At 40.0% G+C, this 26,114-nt stretch overlaps 2 protein-coding genes and 1 long non-coding RNA gene across 4 annotated transcripts in view; 2 read left to right on the forward strand and 1 right to left on the reverse strand.

The window, feature by feature from the left end:
- Positions 1-1,544: 1,544 nt before the first annotated feature.
- On the forward strand, positions 1,545-4,432 carry LOC105932510 (cytochrome c oxidase assembly factor 3 homolog, mitochondrial). The gene is made up of 2 exons (XM_012871715.3): positions 1,545-1,790; positions 3,754-4,432. The coding sequence occupies exons 1-2, from the start codon at positions 1,595-1,597 to the stop codon at positions 3,855-3,857; spliced, it is 300 nt and encodes a 99-aa protein (XP_012727169.2). The 5' UTR covers positions 1,545-1,594; the 3' UTR covers positions 3,858-4,432.
- Positions 4,433-4,437: 5 nt separating this feature from the next.
- The window catches only part of wnk4a (WNK lysine deficient protein kinase 4a), a 64,801-nt gene continuing 43,124 nt past the window's right edge, over positions 4,438-26,114 (reverse strand). Inside the window, exons 13-21 of one of the 2 annotated variants that reach the window (XM_012871714.3) lie at positions 21,532-21,705; positions 17,830-17,884; positions 17,447-17,578; positions 12,802-13,649; positions 11,650-11,737; positions 7,216-7,831; positions 6,781-6,986; positions 6,603-6,697; positions 4,438-6,222 (exon numbers count right to left, since the gene is read on the reverse strand). In XM_012871714.3, coding sequence (XP_012727168.2) covers positions 6,220-6,222; positions 6,603-6,697; positions 6,781-6,986; positions 7,216-7,831; positions 11,650-11,737; positions 12,802-13,649; positions 17,447-17,578; positions 17,830-17,884; positions 21,532-21,705 — 2,217 coding nt within the window. In that variant the 3' untranslated portion in view covers positions 4,438-6,219. The remainder of the gene's footprint in view (positions 6,223-6,602; positions 6,698-6,780; positions 6,987-7,215; positions 7,832-11,649; positions 11,738-12,801; positions 13,650-17,446; positions 17,579-17,829; positions 17,885-21,531; positions 21,706-26,114) is intronic. The other variant, XM_021321060.2, reaches the window with a different exon arrangement.
- On the forward strand, positions 21,635-23,933 carry LOC110369085. Its single transcript, XR_002428686.2, has 3 exons — positions 21,635-21,718; positions 22,701-22,849; positions 23,848-23,933. It is a non-coding gene; the product is annotated as an uncharacterized LOC110369085 (long non-coding RNA).

The raw sequence follows: 26,114 nt of genomic DNA on the forward strand, positions 1-26,114 counted from the left end.
CCCCTTAATTCTCATAATATGATGTTTTTATCATAACATTTGTTTGTTTATTTTTACTTTATTCACCTAGGACTTTTTTTTCCCTCATGTTATTAATTTTACCTCTTTAATACTCACCCAAAAAGTCTGTTCCTAATAGTTCACATGTGACACGGTTTTATGAAATAATGAAGACCACAATTTTAGATTTAACAAATTGATCCTTATATTCATAACACATACACACAAAAATATATATATATATATATATATATATATATATATATATATATATATATATATATATATATATATATATATATATATATATATATATATATATATATATATATGTGTGTGTGTGTGTGTGTGTGTGTGTGTGTGTGTGTATTTATTGCAGCACAGGAATGAGGCATCTTCTCTGATCCACGTTCACAATAACAGAACTCAACTTTTTTCTGCCACATACAATATGGCGGTGACGTTGACGTGCGAACCTGCGCCCTATGACGCGTCTACGTATATATGTCTGTGGTTACCACAGGTTCATTCAGATTGTGCATCAAATAATTTAGCTAATAAGATAGGAGCAGCTATTATAGTTCTAGAGTTTAATATTACAATAATGAAGAAGATTAGTGATACTGTATTAGCTTACACAGGAAAAAAATATAGCAAATTTAGGTGGAGGAAAGAAGATCATTGAGAGTAATTATTTGTTCAGATTCCTCATCATCGCTAATTAGTTTACAGAGAAGTCACTCGGACGATTTAGTTCATATTTTTGTGGGTACCGGCACATATTGGAATCAGTGGAAACGAAATGGCAGGTATAGGCTGCAAAAGAGGTCACAAAAAGAGAGGACATTGGTGTGCCAGTTAACATACTGATGCAATAAACAGCATCATTAAACAGAGGTTTAATAAAAGGTGGCAAAAGCAATGGGAGAAGGAGAAGAATGGACGATGGTATTACAAAATTCAAAGGAAAGTGGAGGAAATGAGAAGTATAGGAAGGAACAGGAGAGAAGAGACACTTAGATTTAGGGACGCAGGAATAAACAGCATTTGATTTAAATAGGTAAGCACAACACCGGCAAGTGTGCCTATTGTGGGCCACAAGAGACAATAGAACATGTCATGCTACATTGAAAGAATTATGACGAAAGGAGGGAAATGATGCAAAACATTAGAATAGAAAGAATGCATTTTAATGTAATAGAAATTCTTAGAATGAGCTCAAGACATAAGTGCCATGAAATTTTTATTTATTTTTTTTACATCATTTTAGAACAATCAATATGACTGAGAAGATCTGAGTTTCATGTTTGCTGTGTTGATTTTGTTTGGTTTGTTTCAATATATTGATTTGGTTCGTTTTAACATGAAATAAGTAGTCATGTTTATCTGCACTCCTTACCAGTGGGTGGCGGTAATGGCCCATTTTGTTATTTGCCAACAGCCAATAGAATTCCATGAAGAAGAGGAAGGGAAGATCTGAAACACATACTGATGAGCCTGGCAATACGTGTTTCCGGTCCACGGTCGTAGCAGATGATTTGTAAATCGTGAACGTCGATGCGAACCGGCTCCTGACGCTCCACTGACAGCAGACATGGCTGACCAGAAACCTCCAAAGTCTGATGCTCCGTTCGCCACCAGGATAGACCCAACCAAAGATAGTCTTTCCCGGGAACAGATGCATTTCATCAGGCAGGTGGAGCTGGAACAGTGGAAGAAGAAATCATCAAAGCTGCGGGCGCGGAACGTTGTGACGGGAGTCGCGATAGGAGCGCTCGTGCTGGGTATTTGTATCCTTTACGTCAACTGCAAGGTGAACTACGTAATGTTAGCTTAGCATGCTAATGTTACTCCTACTGGGTACAAAATATAAATAATGACTTTTACTGATGATTAATCATAGGGGGGCGTTTTTAAATTTGCTGAGATAACTAGTAACTGCTTACATTTTTAAAATAGATTTTACACCTTTTTGTCTTATTGGCTGCCAACTTTGTAAGCTGGTAGCTAACTCTCTTTGCATGGAGATGTTTTCATTAGCATCCAAAAAGAGTCTACATAACGTGTAAAAGTTAAAGCAGCTTTAAAAATAAATAAATAAATCATGAGACACGGGTAGTTTGGTTTAATATTTCTCCTGAAGGAGTCACCGGGTCTTGAAAACACAATTACTGTAAAATGTAGAACAGTTAATAAAAATATAAGGAAATACATTGCAGACATTGAAATATACAAATTTATACTTGCCTCTGTGATGCTCTTTCTGAATCACGTAATCCGAAGAAGATCCGAATTTAGATAAAAATTGTAATTTGGTTTAGTAAAAACCACTTACTCCACAATGCTGAAGATCAGCAACAAATAAAGTGTAAACTTTAAGCACGGGGCATCATGAGATTTACACATTATAACCTTGAATACAAATGCATGCAAGCAGAGGGGGAAAGTGTAGGAGCCTTCTTTCAGCCAGCTAACCACCAGTGGGCAGCAAGGGGCAGAAGAAAGGTAGAGGTGTTTTCTGTTGACCGTACTATACTTTTAATTTTATTTGAGGATATGCACAATATTTGACATTCTGCTGATGTAGTACAATAAAAAACATTCCTATACACAGTGCATTGCAGAAGTATTCACACCCCTTCAATCTTTTCCCATTTTGTCATATTACAACCACAATGTTAATGTAGCTTTTTGGGACTTTATGTGTTATGTCTTTATGTGAAATAATGCATTAAAGGGAAAACGATACATGGTTTTAAAACTGTTAATCGCCAAAAAAACTGAAAAGTGCAGTGTGTTCAGCCAAAATTTGCTTTCATTCAACTGGCAGGTTTTTTTGGGCTATGCCAGCATCAGCTTTGAGCCTCTAACCTAAGCCTTAGTCTCAAGTATTTCTCGTGCTTCAACAGGTTTCTTCCTGCGTTGTCCTGTGTTTAGCTCCATCAATCTGCCTTCTCTTTGCTGAAGAAAATCCTCCCCACATCAGGATGCTACCACCATATTGTTTTCCAGTGGCAGCATCCTGCTTGAGGAATTGCTGCATGATACCCTCACCGCTGTGGTAAAACACATTGCTGGGAGTATCGTTTGTCCTTGTGCGCATACGCGTAAAGCTGCATGCTGCAAGCTACGTTGCTCCGTTTGTGTTTTTTAACTTTATTACTTTTCTCTTTTTTGATTGCTCTGGTTCTTTCACGTTAACTCTGAAGCACTGTCCTATCTCTCGGGGTCGTTCTCATTGAGTTTCCACTGAGTTTTTCGTGCTTTAAGTAATTCCCCCTGGGATCATTAAAGTATGTCTGAATCTGAATTTATAATTTGCTCATTTCTGAGAGCAACCATTTACTCTCAGGAGTTAGTTTATTTATTATAATAAATAGGGCTAAATAAAAAGGAAAACACAATTTTTTTTAGGTGTTTTTTCCAACAACAAAAAAAAGGAAAGAAATGTGCCCTTTTCCTTCCACGGTACTGTTTTGCACTACTTTGTGTTTCTATCACGTGAAATCCCACTGAAACACATTGGCATTGGTGGTTTGAACAGAAAAAAAAATGTGGAAAAGTTGAAAGGGTATGAATATTTCTGCGAGCCACTGTAATTCAGATGTCTAGCGTTTTCCGATATTCAGACACCCGACTCTCCTTTTGTCGAAATGCATATGTCATACCAAACAAACACGCTCATCGCTTTCTCACTTAATCTGTCCCCCCGGATTTCAAAATGTTTGCCTTGACCAGTCGCTCCTAAATTAGACGGCTACACGTTTTATTCAGTCTCTCAGGAGCGGATCATGGACGAGATCGATGAGGAGGCCAAGCGTGCCAGACTGCAGGGACCAAAGACTGGAGCCAACTGAGGCGAGCAGGGCGCCGGCCTCTTCATGGACCGTGTGCTCTGTCCAGCATTTAATCAGGAGAGGACAGATGATGCCACAGAGTCATATTCCATGTCTGGCTGCTGTTTTTTTTTTTTTATGATTTGAGGCAGAGCAGGACTTTGTTTTGTCTTGAAACTGGGGATTAAAGGGGTGGTTGTTTTGGTTCAACTATTGTTTGATTTGTCCCGAGCTTTGTTAAGCTTCTCTTCCACGGAAAAGACTAATCCACCGACCTCACCGTGGCCTTTCAAGGCTACATGGAAGGCCCTGATGGTATTTCTGTCTGACGTTTCCAGCTCTGATCATGTAATCACTCCGTGTTAGAGAAGAACAAAAGCTGCCTGTTAACATTACTACTACAGTGGCCTTCAAGGAAGAGAGAATGCTCGTGGCGCTGGTGAAAAGACACACGAATCAGCTTGATAAAAATGTTATTTATGTTGATTAAAATGTGTTTGTACGATACAAATCTAATGTGTTGGATTGCAAAATAATGTCATATCTTGAAAAGTTGTCCGTGTTAATGTTTCTGTAAGTAAACATGACAAAGGAGCCAGAGTATTTACAGTTGCATTTATTTTGCTTAAAATTTATTTATATAGAGAATCTGATCTAGAATAAAAATATAAAGTAAGACATTGTAAGAGAAAGGCACAGATTCAGCTTGGCAGGACAGCAGCTTCAGAAAGCAATACGAGTACATACAGTATTTACATTCAACATTTTTAATGCATTTCAGGAGTTTGTCTGCCGAGGGAAAAAAATCCTGCGTCTAAGGCAACAGCTACAGATTCACAGCTTGGACTCTTGAGCACAGTCCGAATCGAAGCGGGACAGATCTTCTTTTTTTTTTTTTTTTAACCCACAAATATGTTGTTAAAACGACTTGAGAGAAAAAAAAAATAATTCTGCTAAAGTGCACAAGGTGCTTGATCTATAAAATACACAAACAAGTACATCTCAAAATAGAATAAAATCAAAAATGTTTATTTCAGTAATTCAGTTCAAACCGTTAAACTCAGACTCATTGCTCACTCTGCGATGTGTCCAATCAGAAAATTTAATGACCTACACAATGACGCATTAGACTACTGACAGGACAGTTGTCAGTCGCTGTCACTCGTCACACGGTAGGTAACAAAGCAGCTCTTCAGAGTGCACCATCCAAACTTCTTTAAGGAAAACTTGGTGGAAGGAAAAAAAATGTGGCAAATTGATTAGTTCATGCAAAAGAAGCCTCAAAGTTTTGAGTGTTATACTGTAGAACAATTTGATAAAGAAAAAGCAATTTCCGATTAAGAACTTTGTTAATTCGCTGTAACAAGTGCGTAATGAATCTATATCAAGAGTTGTATTTCTGTTTAATTGAATTACTAAAATAAATTTACTTCAATTTTAATTTATATTGATGCACCTACATGTCTTCTTTTTTTTTTTTTGTCTGCTCAAAAAGGATTTATGGTACCGGACATATTTTTGTTTACTTTTGAACTTGTAAACATGAGCTATAATAAATGCATTCAGGTATATACACATGTTACAGTCGACAGGAAAGCCAGTAGTTTAGAAACAATTTCACCCAGCTAGAGAATTATCACACGTTTAAAATAATGCAATGCTCTCTGCACCAGCTCCCTCGTCTTGGTGAGAGACAATTTGTACAACAGAAAGTTAACGCGTCACATTTTCATACCGTCTCATCCCGCCAGGACGCAGGCATTAAAAGGTACCCTTTTTTTTTTTTTTTTGAACGAATCTGAATACAACGCGGTTAGATTCGTCGCATCAGCCCGAGAAAAGGGGAAACAACCGGCGCCCTGCTGAATGAGAATGCATTCACTGTTCATTCAGCAGATGAGCTGAGTTAATTATAAAGTACAGCAATGGTGTCGGCCTCACTGGGGCTTCTGTTACCGTGTTATTAACAGCATCAAGTCAGACAAGCAGGGGAAAACAGTTTCTGACTGTCACTCTTGGTCAGCATCACGGTAAGACGGCACACGCCTCTGCGGCGCACGGCACCGTCGCTCGACCGCGTCGTTGCATCAGGAGGGAGACGGTTTCAGCAGAGGACTGCGGCGGAGTTAAGTTTGAGCCTCTGGGAGTGATCGTGAACCGGATCGGGAACTGGGTTTGGTCCTGCGTCGGCTCCGGCGTCAACAGTAACGGCTTCTGTGCACGTGAGGTAAAGTGAGCAGCGGGCGGCAACGTGTGATCACCAACGGAGAGGCGCGGTTTGTTGGTCGGTTGTGGCCAGTGAGAGGGTTTTGAAGGAGTTTGACCTCTTGCAGTCGCACTTCAGATGAGGTAGTCCAGATATTCAGAGTTCTTGGCCCAGTTCTTACTAGAAATGGGAAATAGAGAAAAAAAAAAGAGAATGAGGAGGACAGTAAGGAGGCTGGTGATGTTTAATTGATGCTCAGTTTACACTGCAAAAACAGATCTAAAAATAAGTAAAATGTTCTTAAAGTTAGTGTATTTGTCCTTGATTTGAGCAGGTAAAAAAGATATTTGCCAATGGAATGAGTATTCTGACCCCCAAAATAAGATAATTAGACATCCTGTACTTGAAATAAGGTGATGGAGATGAGTTGTTCCTATTTTAAGTGCATAAATCTTATTCCATTGGCAAAAAATCTTATTTACCTTCTCAAATCAAGGACAAATACACTAATTTTAAGAACATTTTACTTATTTTAAGTTCCGTTTTTGCAGTGTACTCACCATTCTACTGATGTCGGTGGCAAAAGTGACGCCTTTACTGGGTTTATCCTGCGAGCCGCTGCTGCTGCCTCCCAGAGAGTTTCTTCTGATGATACCTGGTTAGAAAGCGCTTCTTATTAAACACCATGCAGTCATTAAACTCATATGGAGCTTAAGGAGGGCAATAATCCCTCGTCACCTTGGAGAGGCAGTATGTCCACGCGCTGCAGACTGTTCCTGCGGGACGAGGGGAATCCGTTGCCTTTGGAGAGGCGGCGCTGCCGGCTGGACAGCATGGCTGCAGGAGAGACGATGCCCGGAGGAGGAACCTTCCCCATCCTCGCGTACAGCTCCTCGATCTCTCGCTTCTGTTCGGCCTCCAGAGCCTGAACCTCCGACAGGTGTCTGGAGATGACGGCGACAACAACACTAGTAAACGCTCTTATCCTCTTATGAAGCAAGTAAGAGGAAATCCATAAAGAGTGTTCTGAAAATGCTCGACTTCTTTCATTTTGTTTCTTGGAAATTCAAACAATGAATGAATTGAATTCTACTTAAAAAACAAAACTATTTTATTGGCTGTTCCAACACGTGATTTTAACAGTTTTTTTTTTAAAGTCAGTTCTTCACTTACTTTTCTCTGAGTTCCTGAAGCTCCTCCATCATCTCTTCGTCCTCGCTGTCCGAGTCGTCGGTGCTCATGTAGGGCCCGCTGCGGTTGTAAGTTGTCAACCACAGGTTGTGAAGAGCGTTGCTGTACTGCGGGCTGCCCGCCGCTCCGTCCCACAGCCTCCCCTCCATCTCAGCGGCAGTCACCGACAGCCCGCTGTCCGCCGAGGTCCCCATCAGGCTGAGGCTGCAGGTCCTCCTCCGACCCCGCTTCCTTACCCTCGAGCGCTCGCCCAAGACCTCGCCGTCCTCCTCCTCATCTTCTATGTCATCGTTCCGGTTATGATGCTGATGCTGCTGCTGCTGGCTCAAAGCCCATCCCGCCGGCCGCTCCACCTTCTGGAGGACCCCCGTGGGGCCTCTGTGGGGGTGAGGCTGAGGAGGGGACATGGTGAGGGAGGTGTTGAGGCTGGACTCAGACCCCGCCAGCTCCTCTGTGCTGCTCTCTGACTGGGTGCTGTTGTTGGTGGTTGGCTGTTGTGCTGGTGGGGCAGCGGTTCCTGGGACGGCGGCGGAGTCCAGAACGTCAATGCTGGGCGTCACCTGGAATCTTCCAACCATCACAGGTGCCGGTTTGGCTTCTGTCAAGGTAAAAGACAGAACTGGGGATTAAAGACATTTCTAAAGCATCTTGATCCAGAGGAATGCTTGCAAGGCGTGGCAAATTTATTTCAGTGCAAAGAAGAGGCAAAGTGCTTTACATGATTAAAACGTAGGAAAATAAAACTGAATAAAAGCAAGTTGGAATAAGATGTAGAAACAAAATAAAACATGGGAAAATAGAAATTAAAAGCAAATATTAAAAACAGCTGGACTACAAAGTTGAAGTAATGATGTTTAATGTAATTTAAACCTAAAACTTCAGTCACTGTTCTGTGTTTGTGAATCCTATTTTGTTTGCTTTAAGGTTTGAATATAATTCATTATTCCTATAGGCTTTTATTTATTAAAACACTTTAACTAGAACAATCGAAAGCAATCGAAAGCAATCCTAAATAAGTTTATGTGTACATATGTGTTTTTAATCTTGATTCAAAAGAACTCAGGCTTTCCACACTTTTACATTTTTCTGGAAGTTTATTCCAGGTAAGTGGAGCATAGGAACTAAATGCTGCTTCTCCATGTTTAGTTCTGGTTCTAGGTATGCAGAGTAGGCTGGAGCCAGAGGACCTTAGTGGTCTGGATGGTTGATACACTGATAACAAGTCTGTGATGTATTTAGGTGCTAAGCCATTTAAGGATTTATAGACTAACAGAAGTATTTTAAAGTCTATTCTGTGAGATACAGGGAGCCAGTGTAAGGACTTTAGAACTGGGGTGATGTGCTCTACTTTCTTAGTCTTAGTGAGGATGCATGCAGCAGCATTCTGGATCAGCTGCAGCTGTCTGATTTACTTTTTAGGCAGACCTGTGAAAACACCGTTGCGGTAATCAATTCTACTAAAAATAAACACATGGATTCGTTTTTACAGATCCTGATGAGACATTAGGCCTTTAATCCTGGAAATGTTATTCAGGTGATAGAAAGCCGACCTTGTAATTGTCTTTAGATGTTTTTGGAGGTTCAGGTCTGAGTCCATCACTACACCCAGATTTTGGGCCTGATTAGTGGTTTTTAGCTGAAGCAGCTAGTTTTGTTTTTATCAGTCTGAATAAATGTTTGGCACATCTGTGCATTGATTTTTTTTATTTATTTTTTTTGCAAAAGATGATGTGTTTAATTTTAGCTTTTGAAAACCAAAAATGTACGGATTCAAATGTTATTAGCTTCACGGTCCACAAATCATGAAACAAGACAACGCTGAAGCCAGCTACTGAATCGAAGCTGCTTATAGGGCCCATCTCACTGATTATCTAACGTCTGGACTTATATTCGCTACATTACAAAACCAGTGACAAACTTCTGCAATCTGGACCACCTTGTTATTTACTGAACTATTTTGCAAAGAAGAATAAATGAAGAATAAAAGAATAAGGATAAATAGGCGAAGAGCTTTCAGTTTCTAACACAAAGCTGGTGGCGATATGAAGGTGGTTTTACTAAATCTTGACTCAGCGGTTAATCCATTATTAATCAGTTTTGTCCTTTCCCCATGGCAAAGCCGTTGCTGCAGTTGTCTTATAACGTCTTTGTTTTCCTCGTTGGAAGTACTTCTGACTATGAAGTGCTTCAAGGTTTAGTTGCATCTCATTTGTTGATGAAACCTTTAACAGTGCAGCTATTAACTTCTTTTTAGAGAGTCTTTAAGCGAAGACAGTATTTCTGATGCAGTGTCGCTGTGTTTGTATGTACATCTCTTTCATAAACAACATCGCTGTTGCTGCTGTTAACTATGAGTAGTTATTCATAGAAAACACTCAGCGGTGGTCCAGTGCTTTTGTGTTCTTTTCTTAGTGTAATTATTTAAACTCATTTATTCATAAAAAGTATCTCTATGTACTTCATAATAAATAAATTGAAACTGGATTGTATTGGAATGAATAAGGGAATAAGAGTTATGTTCATCTGATCTAAAAACCTAAAAATGTTGGTGATATAAACAAAAGGTTTCTGGCTGAAATCACCCGGCATGAGCCACAAAAAGATGCTGTGCCGTAATGAAGTGATGAGGGTCTGTTGGATAAATCGCCACTCTTATGTAACCTTAAGTGCTTTAACAGAAGGCAGCTTGAGTTGGTTTTGTCTCTTGGATGTTTTATTTTTACCTCTCTTGTAAAGGTCTTCTGACTAACTTGATTAAAGTGTCAGGCTAATAAGATCTTGATGCAACATCCACACATTTAGAGTCTATTGAAGAGCCCTTCGCAAGGTCACAAAGAGAGAGCATCTACAGACAAACACACTAACTAACTCCAAGTCATGTGGGGTTTGTCTTTATCAGCTTTGCCCATTTAGAGACCAACATATTTGCCCGTTCTTCTACGCAGAATATCCGAGTATCAAGTTTTGCCACAGATTCTCCATTGCATTTAAGTATGGGCTTTGACTGGGCCATCCTAACACATAGATGCGTTTCAATCTAAGCCATTCCATCAGAGCTCTAGCCGTATGTTTCGTGGGATAGTCCTGCTGGAAGGTAAACCCCCACTCCAGTCAAGTCTTTTTTGCAGCCTATAACAGCTTTTATTCCAGCCTGGGTTTTTACCCTTTTGCATTATCAGTTTTTGTGGCATCTGACGCGAGCAGAGTTTTCCGGGTGTCTGCTGCGTCCCCCTGCATGGCTTGTTGCAAAGTGTGAACAGCACTTTGTTTTAAACGTCCTCCAATGGCTTTTTCTCGCCACTCGTCCATAAGGGTGAGCTAGTTAAAGTGTACAACTAATAGTTGTCCTGTAAACAGATTTTTTCCCCCACCTGAGCTGTGGATAGCTGCAGCTCCTCTAGGGTCACTATAACCCTTTTGGCTGCTTCTCTAAATAATAGCAGTTCTTGCCTGACCTGTTTGCTGTGTTCAATGTTGTTCACAGAGCAGCCGGATTTATACGGAGATTAAATTGCACACAGGTGCCCATGTAGTCATTTGCTGACTTCTGAAAGCGCACAGCCTCGTGTCGGTCAATCCCAGGGACCCTAATAAAATACATTGTAGTTTGTGGCTGTAATGTGACAAAATGTGAAACAAGTTCAAGGGCTGCGATTGATGTTCCAAGTTAAAATGTCATCATATCAAACACCCGACCTGGTTGGGTGATATTTATTAAAAGTTAAAAAGAAATTAGATCCCAATTCTTCTTTTACTGTAAGTTGTCACCCACATTAAAACAATCTGTGCTCACATCTGCACACCATTAGAGACTTTGAAGTTCTGCAGTGCTGCAGTTTGCCCACTGTGGGTCCTTCTTACAGTAAACACACACAAAGTGTCTGTATTTGTACCCTGTAAAACAGAGGGGCTCTGTTGACTGTGGGATTCTGGGGAGGGTATAAATACTGACAGGTGTGGATGTGGGAGGAGAGGCCTCTAACGAGCAGAGCTGTTGACTGATTGGTCCCCGCCGGTGGGTTGGGCAGCCATCACACGTACGTCTGTGTTCATATCGAATGGAACATTACATCCAGACTCACGGTTACGCAACAGCTCCTAATAAAGTCTACAGAGAGACACAAAAGGGACTGAAAACAACGGCAGAGTGTCTATTAAAGACACGTCAGGTCCTTCGTTGTTGACCAAGTACGTGATGTGTTAAAATGTAGCAGAAGTGGCAAATGCCCATGGTTGGATATGGGTGTTTATTTGTGAGAGCTGGTCTTTATTTGGGATGTAAACATAAAGCTCCTACAGGACTTCATGTTCCAGGTCTCTGAGCCTTTAGTGAAAAAAAAAAAAACATTTTTTTTTTTCAGGTGTGGATGCAGAGTTCTGTTTTAGCAACATGAGAACGCACACAGAAACTCTTACCACATTGAGTGGAAGGGGCTTTTGGCTTCGGGCTGCTGGTACCGGTTGCAAGTCCAGCTGGGCGTAGCTGATTGCTGAAGGAGGAAACCTGGTGAAACAAACACCACTCATTAAAACAAACTCAAACATTAAGTAAAATCTGCTCCTCTTTGCTACTCATGTGAAAATTAATATTATGATAAAACTGAAGCACCATCCTCAACTTTTAACTTTTTAGTTAGCTTTTTAGCTCAGCCCAATTGTAATCTCAATTACCATCTTCCTTCCCTCCAAACTTAATATTTGAAAGGAATAGGTTCAGACATGTTAACCTGTTAGATTATTATTTTATTGTAGCTATACAAGAGACTTTAGGAAAATGTCTGTAATATCTCATTATTGTTCATTAATAACTGGACCAGAGGCGACGTCACACTTTAGCATCTTATGTTACCAGTTAGCATGGTTAGCACTGCTAACAGTATGAATGTAAACAACACTCTCTGCATGCATTTCCTGTGGAGTGAGGAGAACATTACATAAACGTTGAGAACTCCTACTTCAGCAGACAGAACGGAAATCTTTAAAGTGATAAAAATCTGCAGTCTCTGCCCCGTTTCAGTTAAGCAACAGCTAAAAGGATCAGCCGACATGCCTCAGTGGAATATAATAGAACCTTTGGAATAGTTTCTAAGTGTATTTTGTAAATGTTTGCTTCCTTCGACATCTTTAACACTTAAAATGGCTAACTTTGAGTCTCCTTCTTTCAAGAATTAAGTTTCCCACAGTACCGGCTCCATCTTTGAGGGGTGCTTGTTAGCAAGACCTGGGAGCACTTAGCTATGGAGGACATTTTTTTATTTTTTATTTTTTTTTTTACATCTGTCCTGATACCTGATCTGTCGGCTGGTCAGAGCTCATCATGCTGAAAATCATACTAATCATGCCAATTTTTTGTTGTTCTAATCTTGATTCTAATAGAGAGGTCAGATCCAACCAACGAGCTACCGTAGCTTCAACTACTGAAGAAGTGAATGTTGGGAGTCCGAATATACAGGGCATCACAGTTTATTGTGCTGCCTGGCTGCAGACCGTCTGTAGTGTTGGTACTGGTCTTAAAGTTATCCCCAATCTGCATCTCTCTAAAATAAAATTAAAATCACTAAAACTCACAGTGCTATCTGGGCTCTCTGGTGGCGACGGGGAAGAATCTGATGAAGACTTGGACACGGATCCTCCTGCTCCACTTTGAAGCTGGGGTGGAACCTGGTCTGAGTACGGTGCCACAACGCCATCCTCCTTATGGGGAACGGGGGAACCCGTTGGTCGGACCTGCTGCAGGGGCTCCGGGGAGGCCAGCGGGGGAGTGGAAGGCATGGAAGCTGGAGACGCGGGATGCTGCCACTGTGGATGGCTGTTCTGGTAAAACCCGAGCCCGTCCATCTGCGGAGCATGTTCTGGGCTGTGGTAGATGTTCTGAACTGGGATGCCTGCTGAAGGGTAAGGGACCTCTAACGGCGGTGGAGTCTGGTAATGGTGTGGGTAGACGGCTGGATAACCCGACGGAGGAGCCATGGGACCTTGCAGGTGGGGGTGAAAGCCCGGATAGGAGGGCATCACCTGAGTGGGCATGTTTTGAGGGGGAATGAAAGACTGAGCCATGCTCATGGCCATGGAGATCACATTAGCTAAGGAGAATAATGGCTGAGTGTGAGGGGGCCACATGTTGGGAGGCTGTGGTGCAGGTGGGGACATGTTGACACTTTCTACTGTGGGACTTGGGGTGTCATTCACTGGACTGGGAGAGCTGGGTGTTGGGGAGGGAACAGAAGGAAAGGTAGGGTTACTGGCTACGCGCGTGAGGGGGGAATGCACCCCCGCTGGCTTTGGAGACCCTGGAGATCCTGGATATGGGAACGGGAAGTGAGTTTGGCCCATGTAGGGTACATGGTAGTGCTGTTGGTGGCACACGAGAGATGACGGGCGTTGCTGCTGATGATGATGATGATGAAGAGGAGACCCTAAAAGAGGAGACAACAGTTATAATCCCCGTCTTGTGATCTTGGGTTTAAGATAAATTAAACAAGTGGTAAATTTTTTATTTAAAGCTAATATTCAGACATTTTTGTATTATCAATCTAACTCACTTTAGATGTAGCTTGTCATCTAAAGGGCATGTCGAAATCAGCTTTTCTATTTGCTTTGCCTTTTTGGTGTAATTCATTTGATGATATTATTTATGATGACATCACACAAGGCAAATATTTGTCAAGCAAACAAACTTATAATGAGCCCAATGCTACCAAATAGCCCCACCATAAATGCACCTGCAGTGCCGGCCATACCATCGAATGTGTTGTTTGAGGTTTCAGCCATAATTGAAACCTCAAACAACATATTCTGGAAGCATATTAGCAACAAGTCGTATCAAAACATAGGAAGTCCTGAGGGTAGCAAACATCTTCCTCAGCAGACCTAGATGCTCATTCACTACAAATGCTTGTACTGATGCATGTACCAAGTCACATAGTTCTTTTAAAATAAAGGATAAGGCAACGTGTGTTTAAGGACAGATGTTTTTAACACATTACAGCAGCTGTTAAAAACATGGATACCTTTGTGTTAGAGCAGGGGAAATAGTTCTGAAACTGCAGGGGGGACAAAATCCTGGATATTACTATTGGTGAGTGAGTCAGGTAGAGCAAAATTGCGATAGTGTTTCAGGTCATGTAATAATCATATAATACAGTCTGAATTTTAATTCAGTACATGAAGGGTTCTTATTTTTTTACAAAACAGAAAGATTTTATACTACTTAAAAAATATTGAATAAATCCCAATTAGTTTTGGTTATTTTTCGAGTAATCTGTTGAAACTACAATTTTACCAACATAATTACTTTTAATTTGATTATAAAAGGACATGTTTCGTTTGCAGAACTGAATGTCATGAGAAATTAACCCTCCCCTCCCAAAAAAAGGGGAAAAAAAGACACCTTCTAAGGCGCTGGGTTTAGCCAGGCTATCGAGGGTAACAATGTGCCATTTTTCCCCACACTAGATCACTGTGCATTACCACCATCCTTGGGTATCTGTACTTTGGATGTACTACTGTTATGGCTGTACTACTCTTTTAGTTCAATTTTACTAATTTGTTTTGTAAAAGAAGGACGTTATTTGTCAAGGCTTGAAAAGTACTTTAGATAATCAAGTCTATGCTACAATGTCTTATAAAATTAGATCACCCTTCATTGTCAAAAATTAGAGAAGCTTCGAGTCACAGACAAGCAATTTTAGGCATAAAGTCTCATTTGTTGTTGTTGTAACAAGGTGAATAAAATGTCCTTTGACTTTATCTACAACTCAGATCCGGCCCTATACCCTTAGGTCAGGTTTTGGACAAACACAGAGAGGAAGTGCGGCTTGTCTGGGGAGAAGTTTTTTTGGAAAAGCTAAAGCCGTGTTGGTTTGGACTCTTTGCAGTGCCACTGCCCTGGGAAATCACAGGGCCATTTAGGGTGAAACATGCACAACACAGCGTTTACTTTCATGGTCTTTCAGATTTTATTTAGCAAGTAATATTTATTTTCTGTAGCGCCCCTCACAGATAAATATCCCAAAAGGCTTTACAAGAATAAAATGATAAAATAACTCATTTTAAGTTTATTTTTGTCTAAATTCCATTTTCCCTTTTCCCATTTGCTTAGTCATAAATCCACTGATCCTTGAGTTTCCTTGTCTCTATTTTCATCAATTATTTTCCTCAATGTTTCCCCTTAAGTAGATACTCCATTGGGGTACATGTCTGTACTCTTCCATGACGGCTTTAATTTACACAAAAAAAATAAATAAAATAAAAATCAGTCCCTTCATAGGTGTATAGAGCCCCCCAGGTTTTTCCAGTCATTGTCAGATCCCGCTGATAACCTACTACTTCTCCCATGTCTGTTTATTTTCTCCACCAGTAAATGTACTTTTGTCTGAATCTGAATCTGTACGTTTATTTTATCCATTAAATGCATTTGTTGTGATTTTGCCTGCCTCCTGTCGGCACTTGGGTCCGTTCGCTTATTTCATAAGTACTGAATATGCACCGGGCGCGGCAGATGGGAAGACTGAAACAGTCTCTAACCCCCCATCGGTCGAGGCAGATGGCCGTTCACACTGAGCCTGGTTCTGCTGGAGGTTATCCCTTCCCGTTAATGGGGAGTTTTTCTTTCCACTGTCGCTTCATGCTTGCTCAGTATGAGGGATTGCTGCAAATTCATGGACAATGCAGACAACTCTCCCTGTGGCTCTACGCTCCTTCAGGAGTGAATGCTGCTTGTCAAGACTTGATGCAATCTACTGGGTTTCCTTAGATAGGACATTTTTTGACCAATCTGTATAATCTGACCCAATCTGTATAACCTGATTGAATTTGACTTTGGAAAGAGCCTTTAATTGTTTCATGAATTGGCGCTATATAAATAACATTTTATCGAATTGAATTGAGTACAGGCAGATCTGATTCAGTTAAAGTTCCAAAGCGGATCTCTGTCCTTGTCTGCTTCAGCTTGATCATCAACAGCAGTATCCATTTTCAAACGCAGCTCGAGTGCTTCCGGATCTATGTCGAAATCTGTCATTTGTCTAGATCAGATCAGCTCTTGTGATGTCAACAACCCCAACATTTTAGAAATCAGCACGCTTTTTAGAATACTCTAAATAAAACATGTACTTTATTTCCCAGTTTCCTTTTTACAGTCAGTATTGGAACAGTGTGTTTAAGCTGTGTCTGTAAACGATTTAGTGGAGTTGAGGTGGAACACTTGATTGATGATGACCAGGGTTCTGTCATCCTATAGAGCATACATCTTTCCTGCATTAGAGAGAGGCTTTCCATGCTGAACAAAGACATTTTGTTTAAAGCAGCATCTGACTGTAATTGCATTTGTAAGCCAGAACATTTGCACACTGGGCTTGCATGGCCATGAGGGGGATTTAGCATCAGCGGAGCAAGTGAAGCTTTCACGTTTCGGCGGGAGGGGAAACGTGTTTGTGTGCGTCTCTAAATCATTCCCTGCGGAATGGTTTAGGGTGTCTCAACAATGGCGGCACAGTTACAAACCGCAGCTCCTCTTGCCGATGATGCAAACCAGCCCTTTCATTTTTTTTATTTTTTTTTTCCACGCTGATGGAAACATGAGTTAGGCAACACTTTGTAAACGGTGGCGAGCGGCCATGAAGCGTTGCGAAAGCTGCTACGCAAGTGGACGTCCCGCGAGGAAAAAGGACACAGGACACGAGGGGATGAGGATGTTCAGAAACTGGAGAGCCAAAAGCAGGGTGTGTGCTCTCAGGCTAACTTTAAATGTCGCTGCTGCTCTAAAAGGAACAGGGAGGACCAGGGGAGAGAAAATTCTTGGAAATTCGGCCCCCGAGTTTGTGCTGGCAAACAGATGTTGCTGACTATCACAACACAGCCCAAGCCTCATGCTTTACAGCGACGGCATTCACAGCTCCCTGAAAGCCAGAAAGCTCCCTTCAGGTGAGGTAATTACCCAAGAGGCCCTGCTGCAAGGTAGGCACAGACTGGGGCTTTGAGGTACGGTGATGGAGGATGGCGCCATGTGGATGTCTGAACAATACTAAGAAATGGGTCGGGAGGGGGGGGGGGGATGTGGCGCTAGTAGGGGGTTGTTTATGAGTTGGGGCGAGCTGAGCTTTAACTTATTTGTTGCTAGAAGTCCATCATAATTTTTTTTTTTCCAGCAACTGTAAACAATGAAAGGTCTCTTTTGGATGTGGACCAGAGGGAGGCCTGCGGGGCGGTTTACCTGGGGTGTTGTGGAAAGACTGTGAGCGTATAAGAGGTCGCCCAGCTGAAGTAATGTCTGAACTCAGGACATCGCCATTAGGACAAGGGGGAGAGCCAGGCACCCCAACGCTGGGGCTAGCCACACTGTAGTCTACAACAAGACACACACATGCATGAGAAGACTTCAAGTCCCACAAAACTACACACACACACACACACAAGGCACAAGACGATCATGCATGGTAAAAAAAAAAGACACAGAAGGTTAATAGGACAGGCTGAGAGAAAGGCAGCACATTAATGGGGGTTTTAAATGAAAGCTTCAAAAGCAGGAGATAAGTAGTAGAGGGGTTAACGTCCCCTTCATCGGTGGATTCAACCAATAAAACAAACAAGACTTACCGGGCAGAGAAGAGGACGAATGTGTTCGAGGCATAAAGTGACTGTGCAGATTAGGCTGTAAAACATCACAATTAATAAAAATCAGTCAGTCAGGAAGTATTTCATTGCATAATGGGAATACTTTGTTGTTACGTAAGCATAGCGGACATACAGGAGTGCGTATTAGTACCGAGCCGAGCCTCATTCATGGGAAGAAATTTGAATATCAATGCTATTGCTTTTAGAAATTGAATTGCAAAAGTTATAATCATAGTAAATGGATTGAATACACAAAGAGTGACCAATGTCAAACCTTTATTTCTGTAAAATATGGTTAATGGCCGACCGCAAATGCAAAGATCAGCTTCTAGGGGGGAAAAAATGTTGTAACCTAAAACCATTAAAAATATTTTTATTCCAGAAATGTCGGCCTGCTGAAAATCACGTTCATATACTTTACATAACATGCAATGAATATTTGATTAGTGCTCCTTTTTGCACGTATTAATGCATTAACGTAGCACAGCACTGAGGCAATCACCTTGAGGTTCAACTGTGCAGCTAAGGAAGCCCCAGTTGCTTTAATAATGGCCTATAAATTGATTTCAGTATGAAATGCATTTTCATTTGACCAAACTTTTTTCCTTCCACTAAACCTTTCTTTAAAATGTTTAGTTACAGCAGGTTGAATAGCAAGGCTAGCTTGTCGGTGGTTTTATTGACTTACTGTTGGACATTAGTCTTCCCCATGACTGTGTAGGCCTTAACATATTTATATATATATTTTTTTTACATATTTCGAAATTAAAAATCAATTTTTACAGGTCTTTTTTTGGGTAACAATTCTTTTTTGATTTTTCATTTAGCTGCAAGTCATAATAACCTTAAAACATATTACTATGTGTGCAATGAACTTCTCGCTCTTCCTTAGAGTCTAACCAGATACAGAAAAAGGATGGATGTTCAAACTTTTAAAACTTTTAGTTTTTTTCCCTCTCCACAGCTAATAACACTTCCCAAACATACCTGAGATGAAAAGCCACATAGCTTTGTTATACAACTTAACACTTCAAGGAACACCTATATTTAGATGCTGACACAGCACTAAATCTTCCTCTTTTAGCTGTATCCGTTTTCACTATTAATAAGCAATTATCATGTCGTCCTACTGACATTGACTTCAAACAACTTGTCTTGTTCTTTTATAGATAGCTTGGGGAATGTTGTGGCAGCCAGACAAGCACAGCTTTCCAGGGATTTAAGATCTATCTAAGGAGTACAATAATAGACTTTAAAAATAGTGGCCTACCTTAGAATTAACTAAGAATAAAACAGCCTTCAGATAGGAGCTCCTGCAGATGGGCTTTAATGTGTTTTCACTGCCTTATAATAATAATAATAATCTGTACTTTGTTCATTTTGTCTCTCAAGCACCACACATCACAGCAATAAGGCTTCTCAGAGTTATGTTGGATTAAGAAAACAAAAATGGCATTACATATTAACATCTGCGTTGTGTCTCTTATCAAACAGCACAGATGTTTACTCCTCTCCATCATTTTCACTTGAGGTTCCCAGAATATATTGTTCATTGTGCTTCACAAGGTGGAACAGAATCCAGCAGAGTGAGCACTTCTTTTCCCTAAAAGGACAAACCGTATCTGATAAGGCATTAGGTCATGGTTTTGGGATGGCACTGCCCCAAATAAGTACTCTTATTTTTTTTCTCTCTCTCTCTTCGGTTTTGTTTTTTTACTCCGCTGGAGGAAAATTTTACAGTTTCACAGAAGCTTCATTCATAAGGGATTAATACATTGGAACATAAATTATTTTACCCACTTACTGTTGGCAGGTATGCTGGAAAGCTTGTTATGTTAAGAGCTGGAAAGAATTGGTGCTTGTGGGAGCAAATAAATGTGCAAAATGGAAGTGTGGGTATTTCTTTTCCTTTTTTTTTTTTTTTCAACCAGAAATCACATGGTTTTACATCATCAGTGCTCTTAGTAACATAATGTTCTAAATGAAAGCTGCGCCTTCAGCAGCTTTACTAACACCTAACACACCTAACAGTTTAAATAACAAAAAAAATGCCTTTAACTTTGTTATTTCTGTTGTTTTTCTTACCATAGAATGTACACCTGGCCTTATGCTTGTGTTAAGCTATTTCTATGTCAAAAAAGGTGTCTTTAAAAGAGCTACTGGCTTTGCATATTCTACGTTTTTATTTCACATAGAAAGTACACCTTGTTCAGTGCCTTTGTGTTTACTTGAATATTTTTCTTTTTTATCTTTTTTTACCATTCCCATTGGAAGTACATCTAGCTCAGTGCTTTTAGCTACGCCGCCTTCCCTCTACAGCAGGGGTTCCCAAACCTTTCAGCCTGTGACCTCCAAAGTAACAGTGCCACAGACCGGTGACCCCCCTTTGGCCGGTAGGATTTTTTTTGTCCCTTTTTTTCTTAACTGTGACAATAAAGTCATAAAATTACCAGAATAAAGTCATACAATTACAAGAATAAAAGTAGTATTATTATAAGAACTCTTACAAAACAGTGCAACGCTCCTCCTTGCATTAAAATGAGGAACGTTGAGCATCTTGTAAAGTTATACTTTGGTATGGGTTTCCCAGAAAAATAAATGCAATTTTTTAGTAAGCACATCAGCATCAAATCAAATCAAGAGGTATCTCACGGCCCCCCAGGGGGTCCCTACCCACACTTTGGGAACTCCTGTTGTACAGAGCCACAGAAACTTCTAATTAATCTGTTTCCTCTTTATGTTTTTGATACATAGAAAGTACTCAGTATTCGGTAATTGAGTGTTTAGCTGCATAGATTTGTGTTTAATAGAATATTTGTCCTGGATGTCCACTTTGGAGTATTGGTACCTTTGACTAGGGGTGTGCAAAATAATCGTCATGACGATGCATCACGATTCTAATTTTCGCGATCCAATGCAACCACCCCTACCTTTGACTTCTGTTCTGTTTTCCATTCACATTGAAAGTACTCCTGGCTCTGTGCTTCAGTGCTGCATTTACGCATTGAAAGAAGCCACTTATGGAGCTATTGCTGCAACTAGCTGTGTTTACTTTTTTCTTTCCTATTGCAAATACTCCTGACTTAATCCTTCTGTGTTAGCTGTGTCCTCTTCGTTGCCAAAATCATTTAACTAGTATAAGTGCTAATGACGCTGTGTTTTTTGTCCAATAGAAATTACTCCTAGCTCAGTACATCTGTGTTTAGCAAAGTCTTGTTTGTAGATGACACTGTGAGAGATATTGCAGACGTTATTAGGGTATCTCTGTCTTTCTTTTCCATAGAAAGTACCCCCGGCACAGTGCTTCTCCCATTAACTTATTCATATTTTCTGGCATTAACTTTATGCATTTTTTTTTCTTTCGTAGTTCAGTGTTACGTGTTTAGTTGTGTCCTTTTACACATTTAACTATGTGGTATTCCTTTTTTTGCCAATAGAAAATACTTCAGTCTCTGCGCTTTGTTTTTATTTCTGTGACTGCCAACTCTCCTGCAGATATATAGATATCGATGCAGTATAAAAAAAATTGAATCGAACACTGACTCATTAGATTTATAGCTAAGCGTTGCCTCTGCCAAGCGATACAAAGAGAGGATGTGATGTAATTTATGATAGCTAGGATAGTATGAATTTGTTTATTAGTAAGTGAGATCTCATTTGAGTTTCTGGATAGAAGGTGCTGACCTGTGAAGAAGACAGCGAGTTGACCACGCCATGTGAAGCCAGCTGGGCGAGGCGGTGCCCGCTGTTGTGAACCGAAGGGTCTTTAGACATCAGAGCCTCGGCCCGTTTGATGATGTCCCCCATTCGGTGAATAAAACCCTCCTTCTCCGATGGCAGGATGAATTCACTTCGAACCTAGGAGATAATGGTACGTAACACATTATTCAATGTTAATATTTTACCACTAGCCAATTTTCACACTTTAAGTTTAAATATCAAATTTTTTTTAATCAGACTCAAATTTACAGTTTTCTCTGCGAGGTGCAAAGGTGCAAATAAAAACTACAAATTGAAAGTTATTGTTACAATGGTCCCTCCTCACGGTAAAGAACTCATATGAAAAATTATTTGTTAGGATAGCACACCTCTGGGAAATATAAAAAACAAAAAACATAACTTTGTTCACCAATTTTAAAATGTATGGTTTATGCACAGAGCTGATGATTGTTTTCAGTTGTTCTCTGCATTAATATTCTCATTTAGGTTAACAAAGAAAATGTTGCATATGCTTTAGTACTTGGATTACTTGCAACAGACATACCGTAAACGCTCTACCCCTATATAGCACCTTTTTAAACAGCTGCGTTTGTAAAGTGTTTGAAATGTGTTGCTCGGCCACAGAAACACACATAGGTGCCTCCAGGAGTAACTTCAGGGTTTACTTCCACGTCCAAAAATGTAAAACATATGTAGGGGCAGTGGTCATCAGAGAGCAACTTGTTTTATGGCCTGAGGCATGGGGCCTCCAAACTCAAATGAGCTGGGATTTTTTTTATAGGGTCTCAGTTTTTGATACCCACTGATTCCTGTTAGAAGACGTAAGGAAGAATTGGAGCGCTGTAATTTCATGACTCAAATTTTCAGATGTTTCACTCAATTTTGGGTCCACTCATAAAACACAAAAGTCAATTATGAATTTACAGTAGATAAGGAAATACAGTATAATATTATTACTACTTTGAACCTGAAGCAGCGTTGTCCTGCCCTGTTTTTTTTTTCTCTGTTTAACACAGCGTATTGTGTTAGTTATGAGCTACTGTTCTGCATTCTCAGGTATTTTGGTTTAGGAGTATTTTCCAGAGGAGTTTCATCTCACATAGAATTTTGTGTGTGTGTGTTTTTTTTTTCAGAAGAAGAGTTTAAAAAGGAGTCACAATGCTTAATTCCGTTTTGTCTGAAGAATATGTCTACAGCAAAGTGCGACTTTATGCAGATGACTCCAAAATCTACTCAGTTGGCTCTGGTCTAAGATGAGCTTCAGGATCTTTCAACTACTTCAGTATGTTGGCTTCTAGTTAGTTTTTAAATGTGATTTTTAAAAAGAAATGTATGCTCTTTTGCAGAAACAACTCCAATGTTGGAAATAACGAGGATACATCTACTTTAGAAGGAGACCTTATCAAGAGACTAGCATCCCACAAACGTCTGAATATTTGTCTGCAAGGTAGCCTTTTCTTCAGAGTATACATTTAGCACAAAAACCCACTACGGTTGGTTAGACTAGGCTGTTATAGAAATAGGGCCTTTCTTACATCATCAGTCAGGAAACAAACTTTTTCAGGCTACATTTCTGAAGGTGCATGACATTGATGATATTATTTACATGCCTACTGCTTCCTCCTGTTTTCGCTGTTTACATACTGTGCACCGGGGCCTTTTTGTCACCAAACCCAGTCCATTGCTTTACTGGTGCATACTAAGTTAAATTTTTTGTGCATTTCCCCAAGACAAACCCCTAAATCTAGCACATAAAAAAAAAAAAAAAAACAGCGTTATCCCAGACCCGGTGTGCAGCTGGGCCAGAGAAAAGAACAGGTTCAACATCTGCTAGGGCTGGGCTCATGGAGAGCAGCATTCAATGAAAGCATTCTGAGTCCCATTATTCAAACACTAGCATTTAGTTTGGTTTTCAACTGTTTAAATAGCAAAGTCATAAAAGAGTAATAAAAACACACAGCTTCAACGACATGGTATTATCAGCGGGAAATGGTAGCCGACTTCCTCTCATCTTATCTGAGTCCATTCTTATAACCTTCCAATATGTAGAAATCATTAAGGGATGTGCCATCTTTCATCGTCATGAAATCATCCCCAGATTGCACTAAAACCCTGACGCTTCAGTAGTGGAATCTGGAAGAGTTTCAGATCTTTTAAATACTTTTGTAAGTGAAGAGCTCTGCTGCTGTTCTTTAGCTAGGCCTTACACCTTTGTCATATTCACTCTGACTTGTTTCTCTTTAATAATGAATTTTAAAGTCCATATATATATTTTTTTAGATCATAACTGTGTGCCTTTATTGGCTAAATATCCCTCAAAAGAAAGATGTTGATCTTTAGGAACTTCCTGGTTAGACAAGGAAAACTCAGTGGATGGATGAAAAAGCTCTTGTTCTCCCCTTGTCTTCTAGAATTTGATTAACATCTACTCAATAAAACCTTTAGGAGTGCAAACATCTGTTGTTTTTTTTTACTAACTCAATATTTAACGGATAAAGGAAAAGTTGACATTATGGGAACAATGTGCATCCTTTTAAATGAAAAACGGCTGAGCACTCTCTCAGGGTCCTTTAGCATCTGGGGCACGATCACCTGTGTCAGGTGTGGACATTTACAGCAACGAGACTCTGTTAAAAGAAGAAATCAAGACCCCTGCAAAGCCAACGCTTATTACATTCCAAACAGTTCTTTGATGCACAATTATTGTGCACACAAACATTGTGATGACGTTGTATTTGCCATATAATGTACAGCCCTGGTTTTAAGTATTTTTAAAATATATTTGTTTAGTTTGAGCTTAACTGTTCCAGCCAGTGTGTTCGTTTATGTAACTTTTGCCAGCAGAAGATATCTTGTATGTCAATGAGACACCCAGTTTAAAAATAATTAAAAACACCAAGGTCTGCATTCACTTTCTTTCATTGCAAAGCTTGAAAACAAGCTTTTCGGCCAACAATAAATTACCCAAAGCTGGGGGAAATTGGATATCTAATGTAAAATCTCAAGTGTATCGTTAAAAGTTTTGCTTTAATCTGCTGAGTGTGTGGGTCTTTTTTTTTTTGTATTTGACAACACTGCACATTTCAGCTCATTTAAAGTTCTGTACCGGGAACCACAGGGTTGTTTGTGATGCCAGGTCTCCCCGCTGCGCCAAGACGCCGTAAACAAAAGCCCACTATATTCTAGAGGCAGCGAAGGCGGCAGAGCGAGCGAACGAAGTGTGCTGCTGCAAAACACCAGTCCATCACACCTTGCTCACTCACCCATTTCCTGTAAGTACACGGCCTCCGTATGTCCAAGCATCTAATAAAGCCGAAAAATGTTAACAGGGAGGAAGGGAGACGCTTGCTGACATCACATGACGCCCTGGCGCTCTGACACAATGTCAGCCATAGAGCTGTTAACCTCAGCAGGATGAATCGAGCATTTTCAGAGGAGAAGAAATGATTGTAAACTCCTTAGCCGACCTGGAAAACTGATTTGTTCATTTTTCAATAAAGCAATAAAGGTTTATGAACGCCTCTAATCCTTTAATGTCTGAATTTTTTATTTTTATTTTTTTACTTTTATGGATCCCAAGCTAATAAAAAAGCTGAAAAAAACAACAATGCTGACATATTTTCCTCTAAATGTGAAGTATGACATTAATTTACTACATGCAACAAATGCTCACACCATGGACCTTGAGGCTCACAGAAGCTGCTGTCAGTGAAATGTGTAAATTTAGTCCAAACACAAAAATATCAAACGTGCGCGTTATCTCATTTTAAAATATGGCTAATGAAGATTTATACAACAAAATACTTTGGATCTTGCAGATTATTTGAGTAACTTATAGCATAGATCTTTCTTTCAGAAGAATGTGATGTAACAAACTACATTACATTGCAAATGTACTCACAGCACTGACATGTCTTTAGATTTTGTCACATTATAACCAAAAACTTCAACATTGTGAAGATCTTTTTAAAAACTGGATAGTTAAAAGATTGGTGTTTTTTAAATATTAAAACATTAATAATATTAAAACATTAATAATAATAACAGTGGTGTGCATTTGAATTGTGCGGATCCCCTGACTCAACACTTCGTAGAACCACCTTTCACTGCATGTTCAGCTGCACGTCTTTTTTAGATTCATCTCTAACAGCTTGAGGCATCTATAGAAGAAATAAATGAGCCCAATGTTCTTTGCGAAATAGCCAACAGACAGTCAGAATAAACAGAGAGCCTCAAATTTCAAGCCTTGGCACAGATTCTCACCTACATGGAGTTTTATACTTTGTGCCATCCTAAATTCTGAATTTGTTTTGATAATAAGGAAGTAGAGAAGCCTGGAAATGTAATCACAGTATTTTCTAATATCCTGCAGCACGCCTGCAGGTTGTTGCCTGTTCTAGCCAACAACAATTTCATAAATTACCTTCAGTTTTCATGAAAAAACCGCTGTACTTTGACCATTTTTTAACACTGATGTCTTCTGGAGGTTTGGGTCAAAGCACAAAATGTCGCTACTGACAAATTCAGGAGCTGCTATTTTGACAAAT

The sequence above is a fragment of the Fundulus heteroclitus genome, chromosome 10, assembly GCF_011125445.2.
Source record: "Fundulus heteroclitus isolate FHET01 chromosome 10, MU-UCD_Fhet_4.1, whole genome shotgun sequence".
Classification (NCBI taxonomy): domain Eukaryota; kingdom Metazoa; phylum Chordata; class Actinopteri; order Cyprinodontiformes; family Fundulidae; genus Fundulus; species Fundulus heteroclitus.

What these genes read in the sequence shown, in the direction of transcription:
- LOC105932510 (XM_012871715.3), top strand. Translation starts at nt 1,595, where the DNA reads ATGGCTGACCAGAAACCTCCAAAGTCTGATGCTCCGTTCGCCACCAGG. An exon ending in AGCGCTCGTGCTGGGTATTT is followed by an intron (nt 1,791 to 3,753) that starts GTATCCTTTACG and finishes CTCCTAAATTAG; the next exon opens with ACGGCTACACGTTTTATTCA.